Raw genomic sequence first — 24888 nt, 5'->3', positions numbered from 1 at the left:
TTAACCAAGAAAATCAGAATATGAAGCTTGGAGATGCCCCTCATGTGAAGTGGCAGAGCATGACCATAATTAATTAAATTTTTTATTTTGTAGATAAAACAATAACCTTGTTATGTATTGCATTTGTTCAAAACCCAAAAAAAAAAAACAAGATTCAAGCGTTAAATTTTCAGCAGTTCACGAGAGTTTGAACAATTAATTAGGGAAAAGAACTGCATACTAATGTGTTGATAGAATTTTTTTTCTTAAATCTAACACAATTAACCAAAATTTGATGGACTAAATAAAAATTAAAAAAATGTACGTAATGCCAATCAAGCTTCCAGTCACTAGTCAATAGGAGAACTCAGAAAAAGGTGAGATGTGCTGCGAAGTGAAATATTGAACCTCCATCGTTCAAACTCATAATGGTAGTAGTTGTCCTCTTGGCCGATAGAAAACAAGAACAATGTTGCCTGAAAGAACAGATCAATAGATACAATTAGCCACGCTGAGGGAATAAATGTTCAAACGCGTAGGCTTTCATGAAGAAAATTAACATGTTGGTACATTGACAAACTGAAATTGGCATGGTGTGCAATAAGTTACAAAGGCCATATTTCAAGAGTCGTTGCACCCATAGCAGCCGAAACAAGGTTTGAGTGACTAGGTACCCGTCGAAATCCATATATGATCTTAGTCCTACGGCAAAGCCATCTTACGGGCAAGATGCTAACACCAAAAAGCATGATAATGAAACAAGAAAGCAACATTACATGGTTCGCTGGCTTTTCAAAATGGTTAGGTGTTGTGTTTGATTATTTCACGGACAAAATACAATATTATTAGGCTACATAAAACAAAAGGACATCAGTTAGAACAAGCTTATAAATGGCAGATAGAGTTGTGTTGGATATTGAAAAAGTGAAAAACAAGTTCAACATAGCGCGTTACCTCTAGTGATATATAGTTTAACATTTGAGACTCACAAAAAAAAGTCAGTCGGCAAATTTATCCACATCTGAGCCAATTACTAGTCTCCACTTTTAAGTGCCCACGATCCTTTGCTAGAATCACACAAATCACGCATTACCTGTAAATAATGGAACATCAGAAGTTGGAGTGTCGAGAAAATTTGGTAAGATAGTATGCAAGATGACATATGATATAAATTCTACAAAACCCACATCAGAAGGAAAACAGAGACGGTGACTAACTTCACTATTTTATGATCATTCATTCTAGATTCAGTTAGGTTGTTAGTTTAAGTTAAGCATCCAAGCCAGTTTGTCAGTCTTTAGGGCACCTTCATCTAGATGAATAGAAAAACAAAAATAGACAAAATAGCAGCATATCCTGAAACCTAACCAACTAATTCTACATGAAAAACAAAAAAGCCTTTATGTCGACAAAAATTTTGCAGTGAGCATTGATTTCAAGCTATCATTCTGTTTTGTTTGCGATTGCATCCTCTGGTTAAGTTGAGGCCACCAATTTCTTCTTGCTGCTTTGAGAAGGTGTTACTAAGTTTAGCTTATTTTGTAGAACTCCAAACTAGATGACATTAAAGCTTTAGGTTCTTGAAGTCATACTATAACAAGTTAAAAACAAGAATGAATCATCAGTATCAATTATTTGAGGATCATTTGAGGATCTGCTACATGGATCTTAGTTCACCAGTTAACTTATATATAAAGTTTATGTTGGTAGTAATATCTAAATGGTCAAAATTTAATAGTTTCTTCAGTTTCCCTATAACCTACACTCTAATTTATTCATCTTGTTTAACTACTGAAGTTATTAGTCCTTTTGGAAAATGTTCATACCATTTGAACATATGTTCTCTTATTTTTCCATCTATTTAAGGTAACTTAAAACTGTCAACAAAGTAACATCCATGAATAATCATGTAACAGATCAATCGATGAAAAATCAGACCTAAAGATAAGAAAAAAAATCAAGGTTGATCACCAATTTAGAACCATGGTCGTAGGGAAGTGATACTACCACATAATAACCTTTTAAATATTATTTCTATGATTGGATAATAATGGCATTCAAATTATGTTTATCTTAAGAAAATTAATATCATATATTACGGATTTTAATTGAAGGGGAGCCTTGGCGCAATGGTAGAGTTATTGCTATGTGACCAAGAGGTCACAGGTTCGAATCCTAAAAACAGCCTCTTGCAAAAAGCAGGATAAGACTGCGTACAATGGATCTTTCCCCGAGACCATGTATGGCGAGAGCTTCTTGCACCCCTTTTTATTACGTATTTTAATTAAATCTCAAAATATATTTTCTCAGTGTACAAATACATTGGTGGATTCAATGATTTATAATAGTGTCTCGGATAGAGGCAAATTGAAATAAAATATTCATGTGGCCAAGACTCTTCATTCTGACGATCAATTCGTTAGCATATAAGCTCACATTTTAACTGAAATATCTCATCCACTCTTGTTGACTTTAGGTGTAAATATTATCTGTCCTGTTACATATAGTTGAAGATCAAAAACAAGAAAATAAGCTGACAAGGCATTGAAGGGTCCTTGAAGCAGCTTGAGTACTTGACAATGCCCACATATTAGGCTGACATTCAAAAGAGCGAACTGTACGTCTGTACCTATTGAAAAATTGAACCAACTAATTCTTGGATGGGTTAATGTTCCTCATTAGCAAGCGTCTAACAAATACAGAATAGATAGCTGGGGGAATTACCAACAAGGGTCCTTGATTTACATTCAAAGAGAGAATTCCCATGCCTCAGTATCAAGGACCTGAACTATAAAAAATAAATAAATAAATTCAGCAGGGCATACTAATGTTTTTCCCAAAACATAGTTGTGTGGAAACCTGTTCAACAATGATTTTCCAAAAGGTAGGGCTAAACTTAGTGTGTGTGTGCGTGCATGTTGTTGCCTTTAGACTGATTAATAGTAAAAGAATTTCAGCTATACCTTTTCTCAAAAAAAAAAAATGTTGAAACTATTGCACTTACCTGATTATAGTCAGAATCATTAATATCCTTCTGGAGACGAGCTTTAGCAGCCATGCGAACCTCCTGCTTATTGAGCTTTGCCTTAGGTTCTTTGCCCCTGAAAAGATCAATGACAACATCTCTGCCACAAGTGTGTCTAATATTAGCATGATTCAGAAAATTTAAACAAAGATAACATAACAAAGCTCGCAAAAGGGTATAACCTCAATCTATCAAGATCCGAACTCCCTGTAGATTTCAGAACATATGTGCCATGTACATCCACAGCGATTTGAGACACAATGGACTGGAGCTCAGATATAGGAGCAGATGCACCGTTGGCAGCAGCATTAATAATCGCTCTAATTTTAGGGTCTTCTCTTGGACGAGAAGAGTTGCTGATTGCCAAGCCCCTCAATTCATTGACTACTGAGTTTATACTGTAGGCGAAACAAATTCAAATCAATTACTGCATCAAACAACTACAATATACATGTAATGTAAAGCAGTCAGATGCACATCCATGCTGGACTGGGTGCTGAAAAAGATCTTGCAACTGACAAGCTACTGAAACTAGAATACCTGCAAGGAAACATCCTAAGTAAATAAGTCTTATATGCATTACCTACGAATTTTTTTATCCTTGAAAAATTTCTGGAGAATCTTTAGAAGATGCTCCTGTGTTTCACTTGACAGTGATGACACTGCTGTGTTCACTGCCTTATCTTTGCTTTCATGTACATCATCGGCTATTTTAACTCTTTTACCACTTGGAACAGGGACATGCATCTTTTCTCCTACAGACTTTTTTATGTTATTCCAGCATGCCAACCAAGCCTTTTCCTGATCATCCACAATTTTTGGATTGTTTCTAATAAATACCATGTCAGTAGACTTTATGAATTTCCAGTGCTTGAGGATGCGCCTTTCAACAGCCAATGGAATGAGTATAGATTTCAGGCCAGTGCACTTTGACGTTAACATCCTCAATCTGTCTGTTTGAATTATGGGATTCATACTGAATAAATAAAGAAGATAATCTCTATAAAGAGCAGCTTCGCCTTCATGTAACAATGAGCTCTTTGTAACCCACAATCCCTGTACCAAATCTGCATAATGTGGCAGCACTTTCAGAACATCTTCTTTCGAACTATCCGGAGCAAGATCCAAGAGTGCATTAAAATTATTCACCTGGCAAACCTGCACGCAGAGGTGAAGTATGATAAACCATCAGAAGGTAATATCAGATAATCAATAAAACCAATGAACTATGGTGCTCTTCTCTATTATGTCCTAACTACTGTATCATGAAATGAAATAGATCTCTGTAAGTGTAATTGACTCTTCATAAATGCAGTGGCAAAAACCTCATGCACTAGGATGCTGGTCTTATGAACAAGTGAATCCCATTAAGACAAATAATGAAATATATACCAGCCAATGAGAGTAGCAAGGTCAGTTAAGTAGAGACAGGAGTCTGATGATCAAGTAATACACCATGGTGATAGGTATTCAGTGACAATTGATACAACAGGTAGGTAGGTCTTAGTTATTTGGTGTGTTTATATATGGTGGTTTCTTTTCAGATACCTATACAAATAATTTATTGAACTTAAAGAGGTTTAACAGTAAGAATAAAGCATGATGATTTCTCCCCTTTTCTTCAACTTTCCTCTCTCCTCACTTCTCTCTTGTCCCAAGTCTCTTAACTCCTGATATAGTAAAGGGTCTTCACCCGTCTCCTCTATTTTCTTCCTTTTCTTCTCACATTCTCATTTCCATTGCTCTGCTTCCTCTTCCGCACCTATCACATTCCTCTTTCTTCTATTTCACTTCTCCTATGAGCATGACTTCTCTGCTCCAAGATTCTCCCAGCCTGCCTCTTCTTCTCAGTCTTCTCTATCTCACTATTCAGCTTCTTTCCTCTTCACCAGCCATCTCAATCCTTGCTTTCTCCAATTGTAGTTCACTTCCTATCACACATTACCCTCTTCTTCCTCAGCCACTACCAGCTTGCCTCAATAACTGTAGACCGCTATACTGTCGCTCATTCCAGCTGCCATTTCACCAACATTCCCATCCCCAATTCAACAAGCCAAAGTTGAGTTTCACTAATGATTTAGATATATTCTAGTTTTCTCTCTTGCCACTTTGTCAATCAGGTATTCCTTCCTGCAGCAACTAAATGACAGTTAACGTAAGTAGGAATCACAGAGACTGATAGTACATAAACACCGGATCAGATAATTGGGCAAAATATAGGATAATTGCAGCACCAGTAAAGTGGTCCAAAAATGAATTTTAAATTCAATTCCGTCAAACGAAAAGGAAAAAATATTCAAAAGTAAATTTCTGTCAATACCAACAAACATGAAACGGAAATAATGTCTAAATATAAAGTCAAATGACACATCAAGGTGGGTAAGATTAAATTTTTGGCAATTTTCAAATAATTACTATTTTCGTGGGACTCAGGCAGATTCTGTGATTCCATGTTTATGGGAAAATGATTTAAAATAGAATCATGAAATGATAATGAACATTTCTCATTCAACAATTCCCAAATTATGTTTCAGGAAATCAACTAAATTACATAAAATTTGAATTTAAACCTTCATACAAACTAAAAGATTAGTATGCCAGTGAGTTTTCTTAAAGACAACAACAACAACAACCAAGCCTTTTCCCATTAGGTGGGGTCGGCTGTATGAATCCTTTTACGCCATTGAACTCTATCTCCTATTATATCATCATCTATATTTAAATAAATTTTATTTTGTTTTATTGTTGCTAACCAAGTCTTTTTTGGTCTTCCTCTTCCTCGTTTGATATGCATATTTATCATAGTTTCACATCGCCTAACAGGAGCATTTATTGGTCGTCTAAGTACATGTCCGTACCATCTTAAACGTGTCTCTCGGAGTTTTCCCTCAATAGATGCAACTCCGACTTTCTCTCTAATACTCTCATTTCTTATTTTGTTCATCTTCGTATGCCCACACATCCACCTTAACATCCTCATCTCTGCAACTCTCATCTTCTGCTCGTGTGCTCGAGTCATAGTCCAAACTTTCTCAGCTATTTTCATTCAGCTCCATATAACATAGCAGGTCTAACTGCGGTTTTATAGAACTTACCTTTAAGTTTAAGAGGTACTTTACGGTCACATAAAACACTCGACGCTCCCCTCCATTTCACCCATCCTGCTTGTATTCTATGTAAGACATCTCTCTCAATCCCTCCATCATTTTGTAAAAATAATCCTAAATATTTAAATCGCTCGGTTCCAGACAACTCGTCCTCTCCTATCTTAACAATTGTTTCATTACTTCTACTATTGCTAAACTTAAATTCCATATATTCTGTCTTCAATCTACTAAGTTTAAAACCTTTCCCTTCTAGTATTTCCCTCCAAGATTCTAGCTTAGCATTTACTCCTTCACGTGTCTCATCTACCAAAATAATATCATCTGCAAACAATATGCACCACTGTCTTGAATGTGCGCAGTGAGTTCGTCCATAATTAGTGTAAAAAGATAGGGACTTAGAGCTGATCCTTGATGTAACCCTATCTTTATTGGAAATGCTTCAGTTACTCGGCCTGAAATCTTTACTCTGGTCGTTACATCCTCATACATATCCTTAATTAGTTCAATATATGTTATGTTAACACCTCTCTTTTCTAAAATTCACCATATAATTTCTCTTGGGACTCTATCATACGGTTTTTCTAAGTCAATGAATACCATGTGTAGATCTTATTTTTGCTCCCAATATTTTTCAATTAATTGTCTAAGAAGATGTATAGTTTCTATTGTCGACCTTCCAGGCATAAACCCAAATTGATTTTCTGTTACTGTGGTCTCCTTCCTTAATCTTTTTTCTATTACTTTTTCCCAAAGTTTCATAGTATGACTCATTAGTTTAATACCCTTATAGTTTGCACAATTTTGTACGTCTCCCTTATTCTTATATAAGGGAACTAGAGTACTTATCCTCCATTGATCAGACATTTTTTTCGTTTTCAATATCATGTTAAATAATTTTGTAAGCCATTTAATTACCTTGTTTCCCTAAGCACTTCCATACCTCTATCGGAATATCATCTAGTCCAACGGCTTTTCCATTGTGCATCTCATTTAAAGTTTGTTTTACTTCTGAAGTTTGAATTCTACGATAAAAATTAAAATTTCGATGCTCATTTGACCTAATTAAATTACCCAAGTTAAGTTGATCTCCTAAACCTTCATTAAAAAGTTGATGAAAATACCTCTTCCACCGCTCTTTTATTTCTCCATCGCTTACTAATACCCTATTACATTCATCTTTAATACATTTTATTTGACTAAGATCTCTTGTTTTTCTTTCTCTCACTTTAGCTATTCTATAAATATGTCTTTCCCCTTCTTTTGTATCCAATTTTTGATATAACCGTTCAAAAGTTTCATTTTTTGCTTCACTCACCACTTTCTTAGCTTCTTTCTTGGCTATTGTATATTTTTTTAAGTTTTCCTCATTCTTACAAATATATAATTCCTTATAAGCTATTCGTTTTTCCTTCACTTTCTCTTGTACTTTCTCATTCCACCACCAAGATTCTTTACTTAGCGGTGGATGCCCCTTTGACTCACCGAGGACACTATTAGCTACTGTTTTCAACTTTGATACCATCTTATCCCATGTTGTATTAGAGTCATCGTATATTTCACCTAATGCTTGTACTTCTATTTTCTCCTTAAATATATGTTGCTTCCCATCCTTTAACTTCCACCACTTAATTTTAGGAATTGTACATATTTTCTTTCTATTGATACTATGTTTAAGGCGTATATCCAACACTACTACCCTATGTTGGGTAGTTAAGCTTTCTCCAGGGATGACTTTGCAATCTTTACAAATCTTTCTATCCTTCTTCCTAACCATTAGAAAGTCAATTTGCGATTTATTATTCCCACTTTTGAATGTGACTAAGTGTTCTTATCTTTTCTTAAAAAACGTATTAGCTAATATAAGGTCATATGCTATCGCAAAATCTAATATAATTTTCCCTTCCTCATTCCTCGTTCCAAACCCATAACTCCCATGTACTCTCTCATATTCCTCATTTTTCACTCCAACATGCCCATTTAGATCACCTTCTATTAAAATCCTTTCATTTGGTGAAATATTTTGTAATATTTCATCTAAGTCCTCCCAAAACCTTGATTTGGTAGCTTCATCTAATCCTACTTGTGGTGCATATAGGCTAATTATGTTCATAGTTTCTTTCGCCACTATTATCTTAAGGGCTATAATTCTATCCCCTTTTCTAACTACTCCTACAACATCATCCTTTAACAAACTATCTACAATAATACCCACTCCATTTCTTGCTTTACTCTTTCCAGTGTACCATAACTTAAAACCCGAGTTCTCTATCATCTTTGCCTTCTCACCTGTCCATTTTGTCTCTTGTACACACAAAATATTATTTTTTCTCCTAATCATCATATCGACTACCTCCATTGATTTACCAGTGAAAGTTCCTATGTTCCATGTTCCAAATCTTAGATTATTAGTTTTCCTATCATATTTGTTCTTATCTAACCTATGGTGTGAGAACTCTTGCCTATTTAACACTACACCCAAGTTCTCATGGAGATGTAGCGAATAATATCACAGTAACGATTCTTCAACTTCTATACAAATAAAATCCTAAAAGTATAAGAGTGTTTGCTTTCTTCTTAGGAATGCAGATCAGATAAAAAATTAAGCACAAAAAGAGATTAAACCTCAGAAAACCATTTCTTCAACCGCTTTTCCAAGGGGAGTGAGAGCAAGTGCCTACAGACACATGAAAAGGCAGATTTATTGCAGTTGCAAAATAAAAAATAAGAATCATGTTTCCAACAAGGATTCAGTTCAACTGACTATGGCCGACAAGAAATTAAAAAAAAAAATACAAGGCAAGATAAAATAAGGTTTTGGTGATTTTCATGCAATGCAGAGAATAAATCAGAATCTAGCTCATATTATTGATATGGAATATAACAAAAAGGAATTCCTAAGTCAGTAGGAGCTCATCTTTTTTTAAAACAAAAAAGGGAAAAAAATACAGCAAAAACCAGCTCATAGTAGAAGAAAACTCCTAGAATATCATTGATGGTGTAGGAGAGTTACTAGCACTTCATTGTACAAATAAAATTTCATTGTCTTGGAGTAAGTTGCTTGCTTAAGATGCAAATATGAAGTTAATGAGCATCACAGAGATTTACCTATAGGTTTGGTTTTAACAAATGCAGCAGTTAGATAAGATGCTCATAATAGATTTGTGTTTTGGAAAAGAGAACAAGAAGAGAACCTAAGCTAAGAATATTTTCTCGGAAATCAAAGGAACATGACAAATCTTCGTTTGATCTATGATAGTGAGAGTTCCATGTGCATAGGTTTTGAAATTACTATTGCAGTCAAATCATCAAAAACTCAAGAGTGAATTTCATTTAATAACTATGAAATCAAATCAATTATGCCCTTGCAGTCCTTTAAGAAAACCATATGTTTAATAGAATGATTCGAACTGATATACACACGCAAAATGAAATATGGTTCAAGAAAAAGTAAGACACGCAGGGTACAATGAAGAAAGACCTGCAGGACACAAGCAGAAGATCATAAGATGACACTGCAGCTGGAAGCCCTTACCTTAGAGAAAAAGCTTGTGTTCTCTTATCGTCTGTTGATGTTCCAGGGTACAATGAGTTGATATAATCAGATCTAAGGCATCAATTCAATATGATAAAATCAGGAATCTAAATCACATATATGAAAAGGTGCAACCTTTGAGAACTAATAGCAGGGAAATAACATCAAAAAGTTATGTTTAGTAGTTCTCTAGTTTGAGGTCTCACGGTTTAATCATAAATGGAATTTGATGATGATCTTCTGCAATCATTTTCTGATGGTATCTATCTGTAAAGTGGCTATCAATTGGATGATATTCTAGAGATATCCATGGCTGCATATAGAACAATGAAGGAGATTTAACATTGTAAAAAAAATATTCTAGCAATTCAACAGAAAATTTCACAATATGAACCACCATCTAATACAGGTCAGGAGGTAAAGCTATTAGAGCATCTATTTCTTAAAAAAAATTCAATGAAAAACCCAATGAAGATTTAATAGGAAGCATTGTTTAACTCGAAGAACTACTAGGCTGTTTAGAGGCCATAGTCTAGCAGGGAAACAATGCAGCTTGAGTGTGTCCGAAAAACAGATACTTGCGCCTAGAGAGAAAAAGAGATGATCTTTTAGAAAAAAAGTATATGTAATGATCCTATTGAATCTTATGGAATTGCTCCGTAATGTTGTGTGAAAAAGTAATCATAAACATTACAAAATAACACATTGCTTTTGACTGGTTAACTTTATATTTTTCTTCAAATTGTTTATCCTAGTTAGATCTCCTTTCCAATCCTTTCTTTGCATAGCACATAGCATGCTTCTCTAATAAAGGAGAATAATTGAGAACTTGAGATTGACCAAAGAAGAAAATTTAGTTACTTGAATGATGAATCTATGTGAGTTGTTCCTTCATACAAAAGACTGAGAACTTTGTTCGCAGTTATCGTTGATATATCATAGCTAAGTTAGAAATTAAAATAAATTTGATTGAGCAAACAAAAAATTAAAGAGAGAAGAATCAAAAGTAGAAAGGTAATCAAATCAATAATGAGGTACATGGAGCTTCAAACCTCATCTATTTCTCCACCATCATTCGAACCTGCCTGGCCCAACTTTTCCTGTTCAGGAAAAAGAAATTTGAAGTTTTCAGTAATACAGTATTTAAATGGTAAAACGTTGATGAAGGCTGAAGCATCAAAGACACATTCTAGACTGAATATAATTATGATGTAAGATAATACTAGAAAACTGTAGAAGCAGCCCTGACAAAGAGAAAATCACTCCACCTAAATTAGATTGGCTTCTATTAGGATATTTACTTATTTACTAAAGAGAGTATGCATATGTTAGAGATATTAGTATTAATAGGTTTATTGGTGTAACAGGTTTAATTTTGCATTAGGTTTAGAGTAGTCTAAGGTTCTATATATAGAACCATGTAATGGTTAAACCCATCATTATATGTAATATAATATTCAGCTTTTCCTAATTTCTTCATGGTATGAGAGCCACCCATTTAGTGTTTGAATTTTCCAAAAAGATTCTCTTCAGGGGAGAAGTTATCCCTCATCTATTGATCATCTCACCTCTATCATCATTGTCATGCTTGTGTCAAACACTTCATCACTGCCATCGCCACAGCTGAAAATAGGAATTTGTGGCTCTAATGAAAAACCTCACTCTACTACAGTGTGGCCTTATGCACATAAGATTGTCACTTTTGTGAAGTTTCATGAATCCACGCAACTAGAATCAATTGTTCATTGTCGATGTCTCTGCCAACTTCATCTAGATGTATGATGCCTCATGAAACTGATGTAGAAGATTCACATTTGGCTGCACTAGATGTATGGCATCTACAGGGGCCCAACTGGCTACCTACACATATATTCAGTCACCAAGCTAACTCCACTGTACTGTATGCAATGCATCACACCTCATCTTCTGCTAGATCCAAGATTCACCTCAATCATCCCAATGTTAAGCGTGAGGGAGAAACCACATCGATTGTTGTCAAATCACATATTTGTGCAATCCCTCCTGCTACCATCCTGAGGTTCATGATGCACCAATGGATCTACTGACATCTTAAACAGCTACCCATGTAAGTCCTGACTCTAATATTGCTCGCAACACTTCCTCTCCATAGTGAGAACTATCTTGCAGTGAACTAGCCATCTCTACACTGCAACAACAAAAAAATGATAACTTTGTCCTCCTTCCAACAAGACAAGGCAACCTTTATGCATCGTCCTTGATGATAGTGTAGCTCTCTAAAAGCTTAAGCTTGATAAGGATCAAAAGGCTTTCCTTGATTGTAAGGCATGTGACTGCATTGTTGACAACACCAGTGAAAGGTTTCTATGTAGGAGATTGTCGTAGCTAGCACTCCATCTCTCCAGAAAATTGATTAATTTTGGTATACATTTCTTACCTTGAGTATATGAATTCCATGCGCAATTCAGTAAAGCAATAGACGGTTGTGTACAGCTCGATAAACCATCAAATCAAGAAGAGGAAACCCTACCACCAAATCACCATGGCATAATATGGAAAACCATGCAGAGGGAAGCCTACCACTGAAGATATTGCAGGATAGTGTCAGAAACATAGAGAGAACCATATCAATTAAACGGCTATGGCATAAGGTTGAAACCAAGCAGAGAAATCTACCACTGAAATCACTACAACATAACACTTGAATCAAGCAATGGAAACCAGTCAAAGCTGCTGCGACATAATGTCAAACCCAAATGCAGAGAATCCTAACATTGAACCTGCTATGATTTAAGGCCAGAACCAAACATAGGAGCAGGCCTCTATTCAAAACCCTACCACCAAAATCATTACAAGGATAGCAGATCAATGATCATGCTCACCTGGACACAAATAGAACTACTACCAGTCCCTGCTTCCGATCCTAATACATAGTGAACTCTATCAACTAGCTCTAGACCAAGGTCAAACATGAATTGCATGCTTCATTAACAATATAAGTTTTGTTTTGCTTCCATACGAATATCAATATTTTTCATGTCCTTATAGTAGTATCTAATCTATAGTCTGCTTATGAGAATTTATCCAGTTCACTGGACATAGATAGGATATATTAAAAGATATATATAAATATATTAAAAGCTAGACAATGATACTATATATGCTCCAGCTTGAGGGGAGTGCTAGAGATATTAGTATAAATAAGGTTATTACAATTTTATATTTAAGGTTACACCTTAAGTCCTAATATATTAAAGGTTATCCCATCTTTATTGAGTATATAATATTTAATTTTCCCTAGTTTTTACAATATTCATCAAAACAAATTGACACAAGTAAAAAATGTTTCCCAATAACACAGATTAGGCAACAAATGATGTACAAAATTTTAAAAACAAAAGAATATGCAATAACTGATCAAGATGCAATATCAAAACAGTAAATTATGTAGTGTCATAAGCTCAGAGATATAAATAAAAGAGTTTAAAAACATATGAAGAACATACTGTTCAATCCCTGAGAATTGCAAGAACGTGAAAACGAGAAAAGAAATAAGATTATCAATTAGACCACATTGCTATCATTAGCACCACTATGAAAAGCATATGCTGACAACATTAAGATACTCCTATGATGAATATCTAAAATAGAACGATAGATATCCATCCTGCTAAACAAATGTAGGACAAAACAGGGAAAATGTGAAAACATCAACTAGTAGCCTTTATGCTCTATAATGACTGGATACAATTCCACAATGACTCGCGGAATAGCTACTCATGCACAACTTGCAATACAGCCTCACAAGGATTTTCTTCAATTCGTGAAGAGCTATGTGAGGATCTCACTATAAGAACTAGTGTTCTCTTCAACTCACAAACAATTTCAAAAGGGTTAAAGCTTCAAACAGCTTCCGTGAAACCATCAAAAAACTCTATGGACATAGTTGCACCCTCTTCTTTTTCTCCTTCATCTCCTTCTTCCACCTCTAACTTGCAACCGGAACTAGGCGTCAAGAATCCAGCACAATACCAAATTTGTCTTGTTTCAGACAACCACCGAAGCTCCAGTTCAGCTTGTAACGAGATTTTAAACCTTTCTACCCATCAATCAATGTTAATTGCACAACTTAGGTGGTGGCACATGATGTGAATCAGATTCAATTAAAGCCCATTGTAATCAAATAAAAACCATTTTGATTGATGCTAACCTAGTATAGACAAGTCCTCTAGCAAACAAAAAAGGATTCAGAAGAGAACGGAAAGAGAGGAGATGGATGCAAGTACAAGTGTATAGCTGTACAGGAATTTTCTGGGAAGGGCAGAGGATACATGTAGTCATGTGCCACTGTTTTTTTTTTTTATACATAGGCTTGTGGTTGTTGCATTTATCAAAATATAAGAGGGGAAAAATATTTCAGAACAATAAACACCGAATATGAAAAGAATTAATTAGATAGCAAGTCAATGACGAGAAAGACTACTAGCAATACTATTCATGACAAACTTTAGATTAGAGATTTCTCACTAAGATTGGGTGTTTTCGTGAAACAAGAAAGACTGTGCTATAGCATATTTAAGGTCCCTAACTACTTTTATTGGAGGCACATTCACAAAGCCTTTGCTTCTTTGTAAAACATTGTGCAGCATTGTAGGATGGTGAAAGACAAAAGAAGCCTTCAGGTGAAAATGCCACAAAATATCTTTAACAAGGGACTTGGTAATATCAAAGACCTTTTTCAATTTAAAGTGTTATTTTTGTGAGCAAGGGAGTTAGAAACGAAATTCACCTGCTTGATCGGTAAACCTACAGCATTGATGTCAGATTTTGCACTTGATTCCGCACTCTGCACATTTTGTTTCGTCTTAGGATTTAAGTATGCTATTGATGGGCGGAGTTGGACAACTGCATGTACAGGATTTAAGTGCAACTGCAAGCAATGAAATTAAGAAAATTAAGTTTCTCTTGACAAATGTAAGCCATTGATATAAACAAGCCAAACAGCATACAACATATACATCATAAATAAGAAACTAATTTGAGAGTGGTAAGCAACAATATCCATCCACTAGGACAATGAAACCTGTGACTAAAGTTTTGTTTCCTTGAAAGAATGGAAAAGAAAACAAGGAAAGAGAAAAATGAGCATTTCCTTTGAAGAAAGTTGGGTATGGAAAGAAGCTAGAAGAAAATTCTTGTCCACTCAAAATTGATCCTGCTAACTTGAGTGAACATTATCAATTCAGACACATGTCTCCCCACACTCTTGGACTTTGCCCTCCACTATGAGCCTTCCTATTGCATCTACAATCTCTGCCTCTGGAAGAAGATTCACACACACACATACAAACACACCTAGAGGAATAATATACTACTCTTCCTTTCATTTCCTATCACCTCTTTTCTTTCTCTTGTATCCTGTACCCCTTCAAGGAAACAAAGCCTAAGTCATTTCTTACAATTTTTACCAGGGAAATAAATTGAAGCTATAACTCTAAAAGAGAGATTGCTTGCTTTTGCTCTTCATTAAAGTTCTTGTTTGAAGAAGTTATATTTTTAGCACTAAATAATGACCAGGCTATGAGCTTATCAGTGAAAGCAGGTATTTCTATGTAAAAAAGACTGTTCCAAGATTAATACCCATGTAAAGTAGTAAAATATGTCAGAATCTATTTAATGTCGATTAGACAACGAGATTCTATCAAGTTAATTGATTGGGTGACAAATGAGTAAAATTTTGCCTTTTATGGAAGCACATCTAACATCATTCTTCTTACAGTAAAATGTGAGGAAAAGATGACCCAACCGTCAGGAAACAAAAGAAAATAGCAAGAGGTGATAGACATTGTAATAGAGAGAGATGAGGCTAATCATACAAGCCCAAACAAAGTTTGCAAAATCAAGTTAAATTCCCAATCATAATCTCTATATATTCTTTAAGCAATATCCAGTACTAGCCCAATCAAACCCATCTGCTAATGATATGTAATTTGTAAGGGCATCTGATATAATTTCCAACGGCATCTATAATACTCACACCAACGAAAGCACATCCATGTTGACTAAAACAGAACTTACAAGAAATTTAAAATTTGTAACGATGAATAGAAAATCTGGTAATTTGCAGAAATTAATTTAGATTTTCTGAAAGAAAAAATGTGAACTATGTTGAACTAGAAGCAAAAAAAGGTACCTGGTTTCCATTCAACATCCCGACAGCATAAGTAGCTACTAAAGGTGTTTTTGATGAAGACAATGTCTGGAAAAAGTGGAATCAAGTGTCAGGGTGATGAAAACTTTGCGATACAAGAAACCTACATATCACTCACTAAAGTAATTGCAAAAGTAGCTATCTGGCAATCATTTCAAGTGCCACTAAGTTTCATACCAATGGACTCAGCGGTGAAACAAAAAAAAATGGGACAAAAAGTTGTGTAGACGAATAAAATATAAGCATATGTGAAAAAAAACAAAGAGCACCTAAGTATACTAGGAGAATAAATTGATTGATTAGTGATAAATAAAGGCAATCCATAACCCGGTCCACCCAATGAGGGTTGTAAATGCACAAATCGTTCCCTAACCAGTTCAATACTAAACTTAATAAGAGTTCATGTATATTTTAAATATTAGAAATGAAAAATAATGAAACTTGAACATATTTTAAAGCAAGATAAGATAGACAAGCAAGCTTCAACACTTGTGAATTTAACTCGTTAATGTTCATGAAGATTGAAGAATGCTAGTGAATAGTTTATGAATTGGTTTGTTTAAAAGTTTGTCCAGGGTTCATTTATGATCTTGGTTATTTAGCCTTTTGTCCGAATATATAAAGCATATAATAAATATGCATATCCAATTATACGTTTAGATATATGGGGATGGCAATGGATGGGGTGCACATGATTTTTACCATACTAATTAAACAAGTACTAAATGTCTTTGTTGATTATCATCAAATAACAAATATATGGGCAACATATCATGCAACTACTAATAATACCATCGAATTATCACGAACAACCAAAGGACTTATTTGGGAAGGAGTTGTGGGGGGAAATTATCCACCTAAGGCAGTGGAATATGTATTTATATATTGACAGGTACCTAACCTGTTGAAATATCTTAAAATACTTGCAATTATCCAACTTAATTAGTATTGGAACCTGACCAGCTTAAGTAGGGCACCCAATTAGTAAGGTACCTGTACCTATTGTCATTCTTAACTATTTTTGTTCAGGTAGGATGCTTTACAATATTCTCAATAAATTCTGACATCAAACTTTGGCTAAGGACAATGGGGAATCTTATCTCTATTTACCCTCACCATCTTTAAGGAAGTTATAACATGTCAACACTCAATACTATGATGATTTCAATCAAGCAGTGGATCAAGATATGTCAAACATGCCGGATGGAAATAAGTATTTAAATCTTCGAACAAAGATAGCATTATCAACTAAATACCTTCATCTCCATGCAACAATATGTTACATGGAAAGGCTAAGAGAAAACATCAATCAAAGGGGCATTTAATGAATCTAAAGCATAATGGCCATCAAACTAGAAGCCACAAGTCTAAAATTTGTCATGAATTTACGCTCTCAGCAGCATAAATGACTCCTGCGAGTATCCATCAATAAGAAAGAGTGGAAATACAAGGTCACATAGTTCGTACCTGCTTCTCTAACCTTTGGAGTTCAGAGGTGTCTTGATCATAGTTCTCACTATCAATATCCAGACTCAAGTCTATCTCAATATTTGATTTTTTTGGCTTCACACGGACCTGAAAAGGACAAAAAATAGCTAAAGAAAGGTTGTAATAATACTACAACAACAAGAATCAAGCCTTATCCCACTAGGTGGGGTTGGCTAAGGTTGTAATAATGCAAAAGCAAATGAACAATAAAACAAAACAAAAAAAAGGAAAACACACTTGATACTGAATCTATTGAACATACCTTGTCACATCTTTCATTCAGTTCATATGGTCTCCAAGAAGGTCTAAGTACATATTGCAAAATATATAGCTGAAAAAACAAGAAGTTTGTAAATGGAGTCGTACATTAAATATGATTGAAAGTACTATTTATTTAAGACACGCAAAATCCATATGAAACTATGTTCAGTTGATAATGCTACCAAGATTGTTTTTTCCCCTTGTCACTGACACTACCTAGTCGAGGATATCTTATAACACACATGCTTATTTGTCTTAATTGAAGTCTCAAAATAAATTTTTTGTTTCTATTTATGTTGGGTAAAGTATTCAAATAGGCAAAGTATTCAAAAATCATATTTCCAATGATAATTTTGAGGAAAATTCCAACTCCACAAAACTTGGAATTCCAAACTCCATCCAAAAGTGTAGATTTGTATGCCCATCCTTTTTCATTACTAGTTAAGGAGGCAAGTTTAATTTCCTATTCACAAGTCAGAAAAAGAAGAAACATAATGCCATTCCTAGCCTCCAAATACTAAAATTGAAGTCTAATTTCCTGAAATATCATTTTTGTCAAGGAATTATGATCCATCTCTAGGTTCCAGCGTCCAGACAATGTACATAGCACCCAGCAAGAATGACAGCGACCACAACTATGCTCCAGTACTTGGTTGCCAAAGTAACAACGATGAACTTCCAAATTTAACATTATAGAGAAGAAAAGACTTACATAGGTATCCTCATCGAGAGGAGTTGGAGAACAGAAGACGTCGATCTCGCGAACCACTGTATCATCCTCTTCCACTTCCTCCTCGAAACCTCCATCAACATCCATCGCACCGCTCTCTGCGTCCTCTGCGTCCGGGCGGGACGACGAGGGGTCAACTCCAGGCTCCTCCTTGACGGGGTCTGGACAAGAAGCGGGATGAGAGGAAGGTTTGGTGTCGGGATCGGGCTTAATCCGGATCGGAGGCTCGTTCTTGACCTTGCCCTTCATCTTGGGTTGGAAGCGGGCGGATCGCGGGGCGGGCCTGGCGGCGCCGTGGGAGAAGTTGAGATCGAGGGCCATGTCGAGGTCCATCGCCTCTCCGCATGCGGGATCGATGCCGTCCTCGCCGCCGCCGCCGTCCATCTCTCTCTCCTGTATCCTCCTCCTTCCCGCAGTTGCTTGCGTTGCGTGCGCTCCAAACGGTTATCGAAGGCGCTTAAACCCTGACAGGGTCGAAGAAAATGGTAAAAGAGGTGGGACAGCCTGTCCGTCGGAAACTGTCATATATATTTGAGATTAAATAACTATAAATATCTATACAACTTAGTCTTTCCTTTTTAATCCAATTTAATTAAAATTACTATACATATAATATTATTATGTTATTTTTTTATAAACTTAATCAAAATTATTTTCATTGAGAGGGTGTTTGGCTGAGTTTATAAGCTCTCTAAAATAACTTATAAGATATTTTGGAACTTATAAACACTTCAAATTTATTTGGTAAAATTTTTTATTTTTTTTCTAAAATATCCTTATATAATTTCATAAATCATCATCTTATCCTTCATAAATTTTTATAAACATAATATCTTTCTATCTCCGCCAACTTCTCTTCCGGGCACTGTGTCATCTTTTCCGTCAACGCCTCTGTCTAATTTTCTCTCCACCGATGCAGAAATCGCCCAAAATCCTCTATTAATAAAAAACTCAAAACCCTCTATTAATAGTATTATACCATTTTTGATAATTTTATTAATAAAAAGATCTTATAATAATAAACACATTAATACCTTTAAGTTGATTATAATAAGTTTATCGAAACACTTTAACAACTTATTTTTAAAATAAGACCTAACAACTTATAAACACCTAAAATAACTTATAAACTATACAAACTTATAAACTGTTTTTAATAAGTTTAGCCAAACCCCCTTTGACAATGATAATCATAATTACTACTAGAAGCTATGTTATAAATTAATAGCCAAGTTGATATAGATTTATAAAATTAAACAATATTTCTTAATTTATTTTCTCCTAATGATATGAGAGGGTTGTGGAGGGGCCAAAATGATAGATTTTATTTTATTTTATTTTACCAAATATCTTATAAATTAATTAGATTAAATTTAAATAATTTAATTTTTTCTTAAAAAATTCAAAAATAAGTGTAATAACTTTTTTTAATAACACAAGTGTCTCATTCTTATAATCTAATTATCGTAAAGATAATCAATTCAACCCTACAAAAATTCCCTATAAATTCCCAAGGATAAATCATGAAAGTACCACATCAAGTCCTAAGTGTTCAATTTTTACTATTCAATTAATTTTGGAGATGACTAACCTGGCCCCACATAAATTTCCCACTCATCCTAACAGTAAATCATAAAAACACAACATCAAGTCATTGACAAACGACCCCCACGGTCTTCTTTATCCCTGTAAGACCATCCAATAATGCTGCTCGTGAAAACAAACTCGTGGACTTTTTCATAGATACTTCAGTCCACGACCCCTCAACGCAAATTTTCCCACTAAATTCATGAAAGCAAACTCATGGGCTTTTTACGCTCAGAGGCGCTTCAGCCGTGACCACTCAACCCAAATTTTTCGATGACAAATATGTCCCAACAAAAAATCCAACTGCAGCACTCTGAAAATCAAACTCTATTGCACACTGTGAATCCTCATCATACTCCTCATGTCGTGTTAATCTCAACAATTTATAGTTAGCTACACACTTCAATATAACAACCCAATAACGCATACATCATATAAAAGAAAGTTTGAAGGGTTCTAGTGCCAAAAGGCACAAAATAGTCTATTGATTTACCCTTTCATAAGTTTTCGCAAAATAGTACCATGGAGAGTACATCTAGATCGACTGAATTCCCAGGTGTGAAGTTAGTTCGTTCATGTCGGATGCATCATCATGCGAGCAGCGGATGTCATCCAACTTCTGCTTCAGAACGTTGATCGCATTGAGGAGCATCTGTGAAGCCTTGATGGCACCGGTTGATTCAACGGTGAATATGAAACTGTTTTCTTTAGGAAAAATCTCGATGAGGCCTGGTTTCCCCATAGCTTCCGCTTTCTTGAGGACTTCATCTTCGTATGTATAGGCCTCTGGGTCGTTAACTTCCACCTGATATTGACAACAAAAAGCCAAACTACATATCAACAAGTCTAGAACTATCAGTGCCAAGTCTTCTTTAGTGAAATCGTTCGGGCAAACGATAAATATGTTCTGAGCTGTAAGTAACTTGTCAAATGCTATCAGTTCAACTGTTCTATTCGACAAATCTCTCGTCTCTTTTTGAGAAACTCCAAATTTATACAGGCTGATTCATTTAGGATTTGATTGGTAGATGGAATGGACTAGATAAAATAGAGTAGGAACAATTCTTCCTCAATTTGGATTACAGAATAACATAGACAAGGAATAGGTATTTCAAATCTATTAGAAACAAAGATAAAATACTCCTACATAAAATATTACTCCTACATAAAATATTTTGTAGGATTCATCCACCTACTAAGCCCAACCTACCTGGCTGAACCATTGGCCCGACCAGCCCAATCCTTTTATTTGACTCATTCAGCCGGTCTGGCATGCCCAACCGGATTGGTCAACTTGCCCGGCCTGCCACACCTAATCGGTCTATCCAACCTGCCTGGCCTTCTTTACTTGTTCATAAATGTATTAACAGATTAAGGGATTGCTTTGTCTCTTTATGAAAGAGAATCATAGTTACTAGAATTAGGCATTTTCACTGTTGACTGTTATCTTAGGGTTCTATTTAAAATTAATGACATGCCACATTCTCTCCAAGTTGATTGGCATGTCCAGGAGGTGAATATTTTCAAACCAAGATCGTGTTATCAATTACAATGGTAAACCACGAATGTATTGAGGCATTTAAGTTTTATGCATCCATCTTAAGCCTTACATTCTAGGACTGTCACTACTCATTTGTTACCCCAAATGCCTAGATCATAAAACCCTCTCACCAAAGATGAACTGTTACCGGTGTAATGAAAGAATATACTTGCAGAGCACATGACATTTAAGCAAGAGGTAAAATTTTGTGTGTAATTTTATATTTTAACACTACAATGTATAAAGGCACTGGTAACAAAATCGAAAAATTTCACCATAGTTTTCATGTTTTCATAGAAAAAGCAGAAAACTGAACTGATACCAGTTTTGTAGAAAGCACTTAACCAAAATGAACAGTTTATTAAACACAATCTTTGTGATGAAGCCAAGCTGGTGGGTTTAAATAACCAAGGATTAGCATACCTACATTTATGTTCAGGTTAGAACTCCAAAGAAGGCTGTAATTTGTGATAATTTGGTAGCAAAAAGAACCCCAACAATCGCACAATTATAGTCATGCGGCATTCGTGCTGCTATTCAGTGTGAATAGTGCTGTGGTGAAGCCACAACTCACTCTAATATACCATAAATTCAAAATTGGTTTGACTTTTCAAGTGGTATTGGTTGGAATCTACAATCTATATATGACGCTTTGAGTGACCAGGAAATACTGAAAATTGCTACAAAACAAGGTACTAAATTATCCAGCCTGATGTGAGTGATAATATCGAGCAAGATCGTAATGAGAAGAAATTCTTTTTTTTCAATTATTATCAAAGCAACTAAAAGACAGAGCACCAGCTTCATTAATTCATGAATAATTAGTCCCTTTAAAGATAGAGTCGACATTAACAATTAAAAAAGCAAGATCACCAATATAAAACAGTAGGATCACTGAAATATTTTTGAGACCATATACTTCTACAAATTCAAGAGTAGATAAAAGCTCCTGTCTTGAAGATTATAAAGAGCAATGAAAACCACAACAATATGAAAAATTCCTCGGAGGAACAAACACAAACTTTGGGAAACTAACAATTGGACAAACCTGTTGAGTATTTGGATCAATGACAAAAACTTTTGTAGGGCTGCTCTCAACCCAGGCTTGTTTCTCTTCAAGCGTCAATGTTTCCATCAATTCCTCATTTATATGGATCTGTGGCTCATACATAAATGCAACAGTTGCAGCAGGTGACCATTTGGCGTGATCCTTGCCAATCCCTTTTCTAGCAATAGCTCGAAGTCTTAGCTCTTGCCCACGGTGTAATTTCACAATGAGTATGCCCCTAGTATCAAATTCACAACCATCAGGCTTGGAAGATAACAACAAGATATCATGACCATATACAGCTAAGGTAATTGGTAGGTAGATTAGCTTCAAGAAGTAAACAAAGATATGATCGAAGGAGCCAATTTGATAAGACTACCATTTGGAAGTTGAAAAGAACTATATTTTATTTTTAAATGAGACAGTGATATGGTGGCATACATAAGTTTCCTTGTACCTTTAAGTTCCAAAAGTTCACTACATCAATCAGAAACACTGTATTCAATATGCATTTACACAGAGCTCTTTAGAAAATTGAGAAGGTAGTTTGGCTCCATGGACACAAATACAAACATTTGATTACATTAAAGTTTATAGACAAGCTAGAGAGACTGAGTCAAGCAAGATAACAGAGGATTGCAAGTCTATCAGATATGCAGTGATCAAATTCTCCTCTAGTGAAGAGAGGGCTAAGACACAACAAATATATCGATATCTTTTACCAAAAAAGAAAACAGAAATTGCACCAATTTTCAGACAGGAAAACATTAGATGAACTGACAAAATAGAGCCACCTTGATTAAATAAACATCTATTCTTGCATGAGGCTACATGATTCACATCTGACATTAAAGAAAATGACAAAAACAGTAGCCAGTACACAAGGTTGTACAGGGATCAAGATGAAATCCAAGCAAGCTGGTAATTAATAGATGACTAAGAAAACAACTGTTTAGGGTGGGCCCCACCCAACAATGTCCGAACATGCCTTTCCCTATGCCTTGGCCACCTACACTAATGGCTAGTAGCCACCCGTGATTTACCTCCTCTGTGTTAGCCTAGGGGCGGGTTAGCGGGGGTGGTGAGGGCAAGCGAATCACTTTTTTTCCACATGATATAATCAATGTTGCTGCACCTACTGAACTACAAGGTATAATCAACAAGAAAATCTACTCGAGCTAATAGTGAAACAAACTAATCTGTCAATGGAAAACATTGTTATTTGTCAAATGAAAGTGTCAACTAATCTAGACCTGCCTCTAGTATATAACATGGATTACATTACCAATGATATCACTTGATTCTTTTTTGCTAGAGCCTTAACATATCCAATTTATGATATTTTGTATTTAATACATTTCTGCTAAGGGTAGCTAGCTAATTATTTCTATCTAGACATACTTTTATAACATATAAACAACTAGCTCACAGCCAGGGTAACAGTGAATAAGCAAAAAACAGCATGTCAGCGGATAGTGTGCCTAACTAGCAGAAGATTCAAATTCATGGAAGACACTGGCGACAAGAGTTGAGGAGCAAATTCAATTAACCTAGTTCTGTTACTGCTCTTTGTTTCACTCTGAATAAAAAACCATTAAAAGGAATTACTTTGGTGGTACAATAAGAAATGGCTGGCGGAATAGAGTTATGGTAACAAGACTCAGAAGTTTGAGAATCCCATGGCAGATCATTCAGGGAAGTGAAAGGGAGCTAGTACTCGGCACCAATAGAAATTGTTCAAATTATTCTTAGGGATTCAGATTAACTATGATGAAACAAGCTGAGGTCTAGGGTTTATTTAGGGTTTACGACGTCATCTACTAAAACCCGGAATCAAGAAGCAATATAAAAGGATTACAAGACTACACAAGAAAATGGATACTTTTGCTCGGAGGACTCGCATCCCTCGCGATCGCTTGACATAGCGCTCGCAATAGTCACATTGACGGGGCAGACGCGGGGGTTGGTGCTCTGGAGGTCGGCGGTGGTGACGTCGAGCGTCTGGTCGGAGTCGCATCGGACACTGAGGAAGAACTCGACGGAGCAGAACTCGCACTGGCCATCGCCGTCGCAGGCGTCACAGTCGCGGGAGAAGCGCATCGACATGGCGTCGTCGCTGGTGAGGGGGATGAGGCCGAGGCGGTGGGAGATGAACTCGTCGTTGAGCACGGAGGAGTTGATCTCGATCTCGACGAGGTCGATGGCGATGGTGGGCACCTCGGCGATCATGACGCGGCGGAGGGCGTTCGCGATGCTCGCGTCGGTGTCGCGCAGCTCGAACTTGAGGTAGTCGTCCGTCATCTCGCGGATGTGGACTTTCGGGAACCGCTGGTAAGACGTCCGCAAACCGCCGCCCATCTTCTCGCTCGCCATTGCTCGATCTCCGGCCGACTTTTCGCCG

General features: G+C 35.9%; 2 protein-coding genes across 4 annotated transcripts; both read right to left on the bottom strand.

The window, feature by feature from the left end:
* Positions 1-153: 153 nt before the first annotated feature.
* LOC122032265 (DNA-directed RNA polymerase III subunit RPC5-like) lies at positions 154-18793 on the bottom strand. 3 transcript variants are annotated; one of them, XR_006126011.1, is made up of 15 exons: positions 18295-18793; positions 17584-17652; positions 17301-17408; positions 15816-15881; positions 14412-14552; positions 10696-10743; positions 9850-9956; positions 9644-9715; positions 8734-8785; positions 3588-4162; positions 3187-3402; positions 2984-3104; positions 934-1072; positions 756-829; positions 154-455 (listed from the first exon to the last, which is right to left on the bottom strand). XR_006126011.1 is itself a non-coding variant. In XM_042591545.1 (14 exons), the coding sequence occupies exons 1-13, from the start codon at positions 18694-18696 to the stop codon at positions 1013-1015; spliced, it is 2037 nt and encodes a 678-aa protein (XP_042447479.1). In that variant the 5' UTR covers positions 18697-18793; the 3' UTR covers positions 154-455; positions 969-1012. The 3 variants fall into 3 exon arrangements, 1 of the variants encoding a protein (XP_042447479.1); XR_006126010.1 differs by lacking the exon at positions 756-829; XM_042591545.1 differs by lacking the exon at positions 756-829 and having other exon boundaries at positions 969-1072.
* A 1436-nt stretch (positions 18794-20229) lies between these two features.
* LOC122030919 (DNA-directed RNA polymerases II, IV and V subunit 3-like) lies at positions 20230-24888 on the bottom strand. Its single transcript, XM_042589959.1, has 3 exons — positions 24370-24888; positions 22488-22725; positions 20230-20704 (listed from the first exon to the last, which is right to left on the bottom strand). Exons 1-3 carry the CDS (start codon positions 24858-24860, stop codon positions 20435-20437), a joined length of 999 nt encoding a protein of 332 aa, XP_042445893.1. The 5' UTR covers positions 24861-24888; the 3' UTR covers positions 20230-20434.

The sequence above is a fragment of the Zingiber officinale genome, chromosome 11A (assembly GCF_018446385.1).
Source record: "Zingiber officinale cultivar Zhangliang chromosome 11A, Zo_v1.1, whole genome shotgun sequence".
NCBI lineage: Eukaryota > Viridiplantae > Streptophyta > Magnoliopsida > Zingiberales > Zingiberaceae > Zingiber > Zingiber officinale.
Note: the sequence above shows the minus strand (reverse complement) of the source record. Positions and strands in the feature narration are given on the sequence as shown.

What these genes read in the sequence shown, in the direction of transcription:
- LOC122032265 (XM_042591545.1), bottom strand. Translation starts at nt 18,696, where the DNA reads ATGGACGGCGGCGGCGGCGAGGACGGCATCGATCCCGCATGCGGAGAG. An exon ending in GGATGTTGAATGGAAACCAG is followed by an intron (nt 14,553 to 15,815) that starts GTACCTTTTTTT and finishes CATTGCTTGCAG; the next exon opens with TTGCACTTAAATCCTGTACA. An exon ending in ATTCCATTTATGATTAAACC is followed by an intron (nt 9,716 to 9,849) that starts GTGAGACCTCAA and finishes TTGATGCCTTAG; the next exon opens with ATCTGATTATATCAACTCAT.
- LOC122030919 (XM_042589959.1), bottom strand. Translation starts at nt 24,860, where the DNA reads ATGGCGAGCGAGAAGATGGGCGGCGGTTTGCGGACGTCTTACCAGCGG. An exon ending in TGCGAGTCCTCCGAGCAAAA is followed by an intron (nt 22,726 to 24,369) that starts GTATCCATTTTC and finishes ATTTGATACTAG; the next exon opens with GGGCATACTCATTGTGAAAT. An exon ending in TTGATCCAAATACTCAACAG is followed by an intron (nt 20,705 to 22,487) that starts GTTTGTCCAATT and finishes TGTCAATATCAG; the next exon opens with GTGGAAGTTAACGACCCAGA.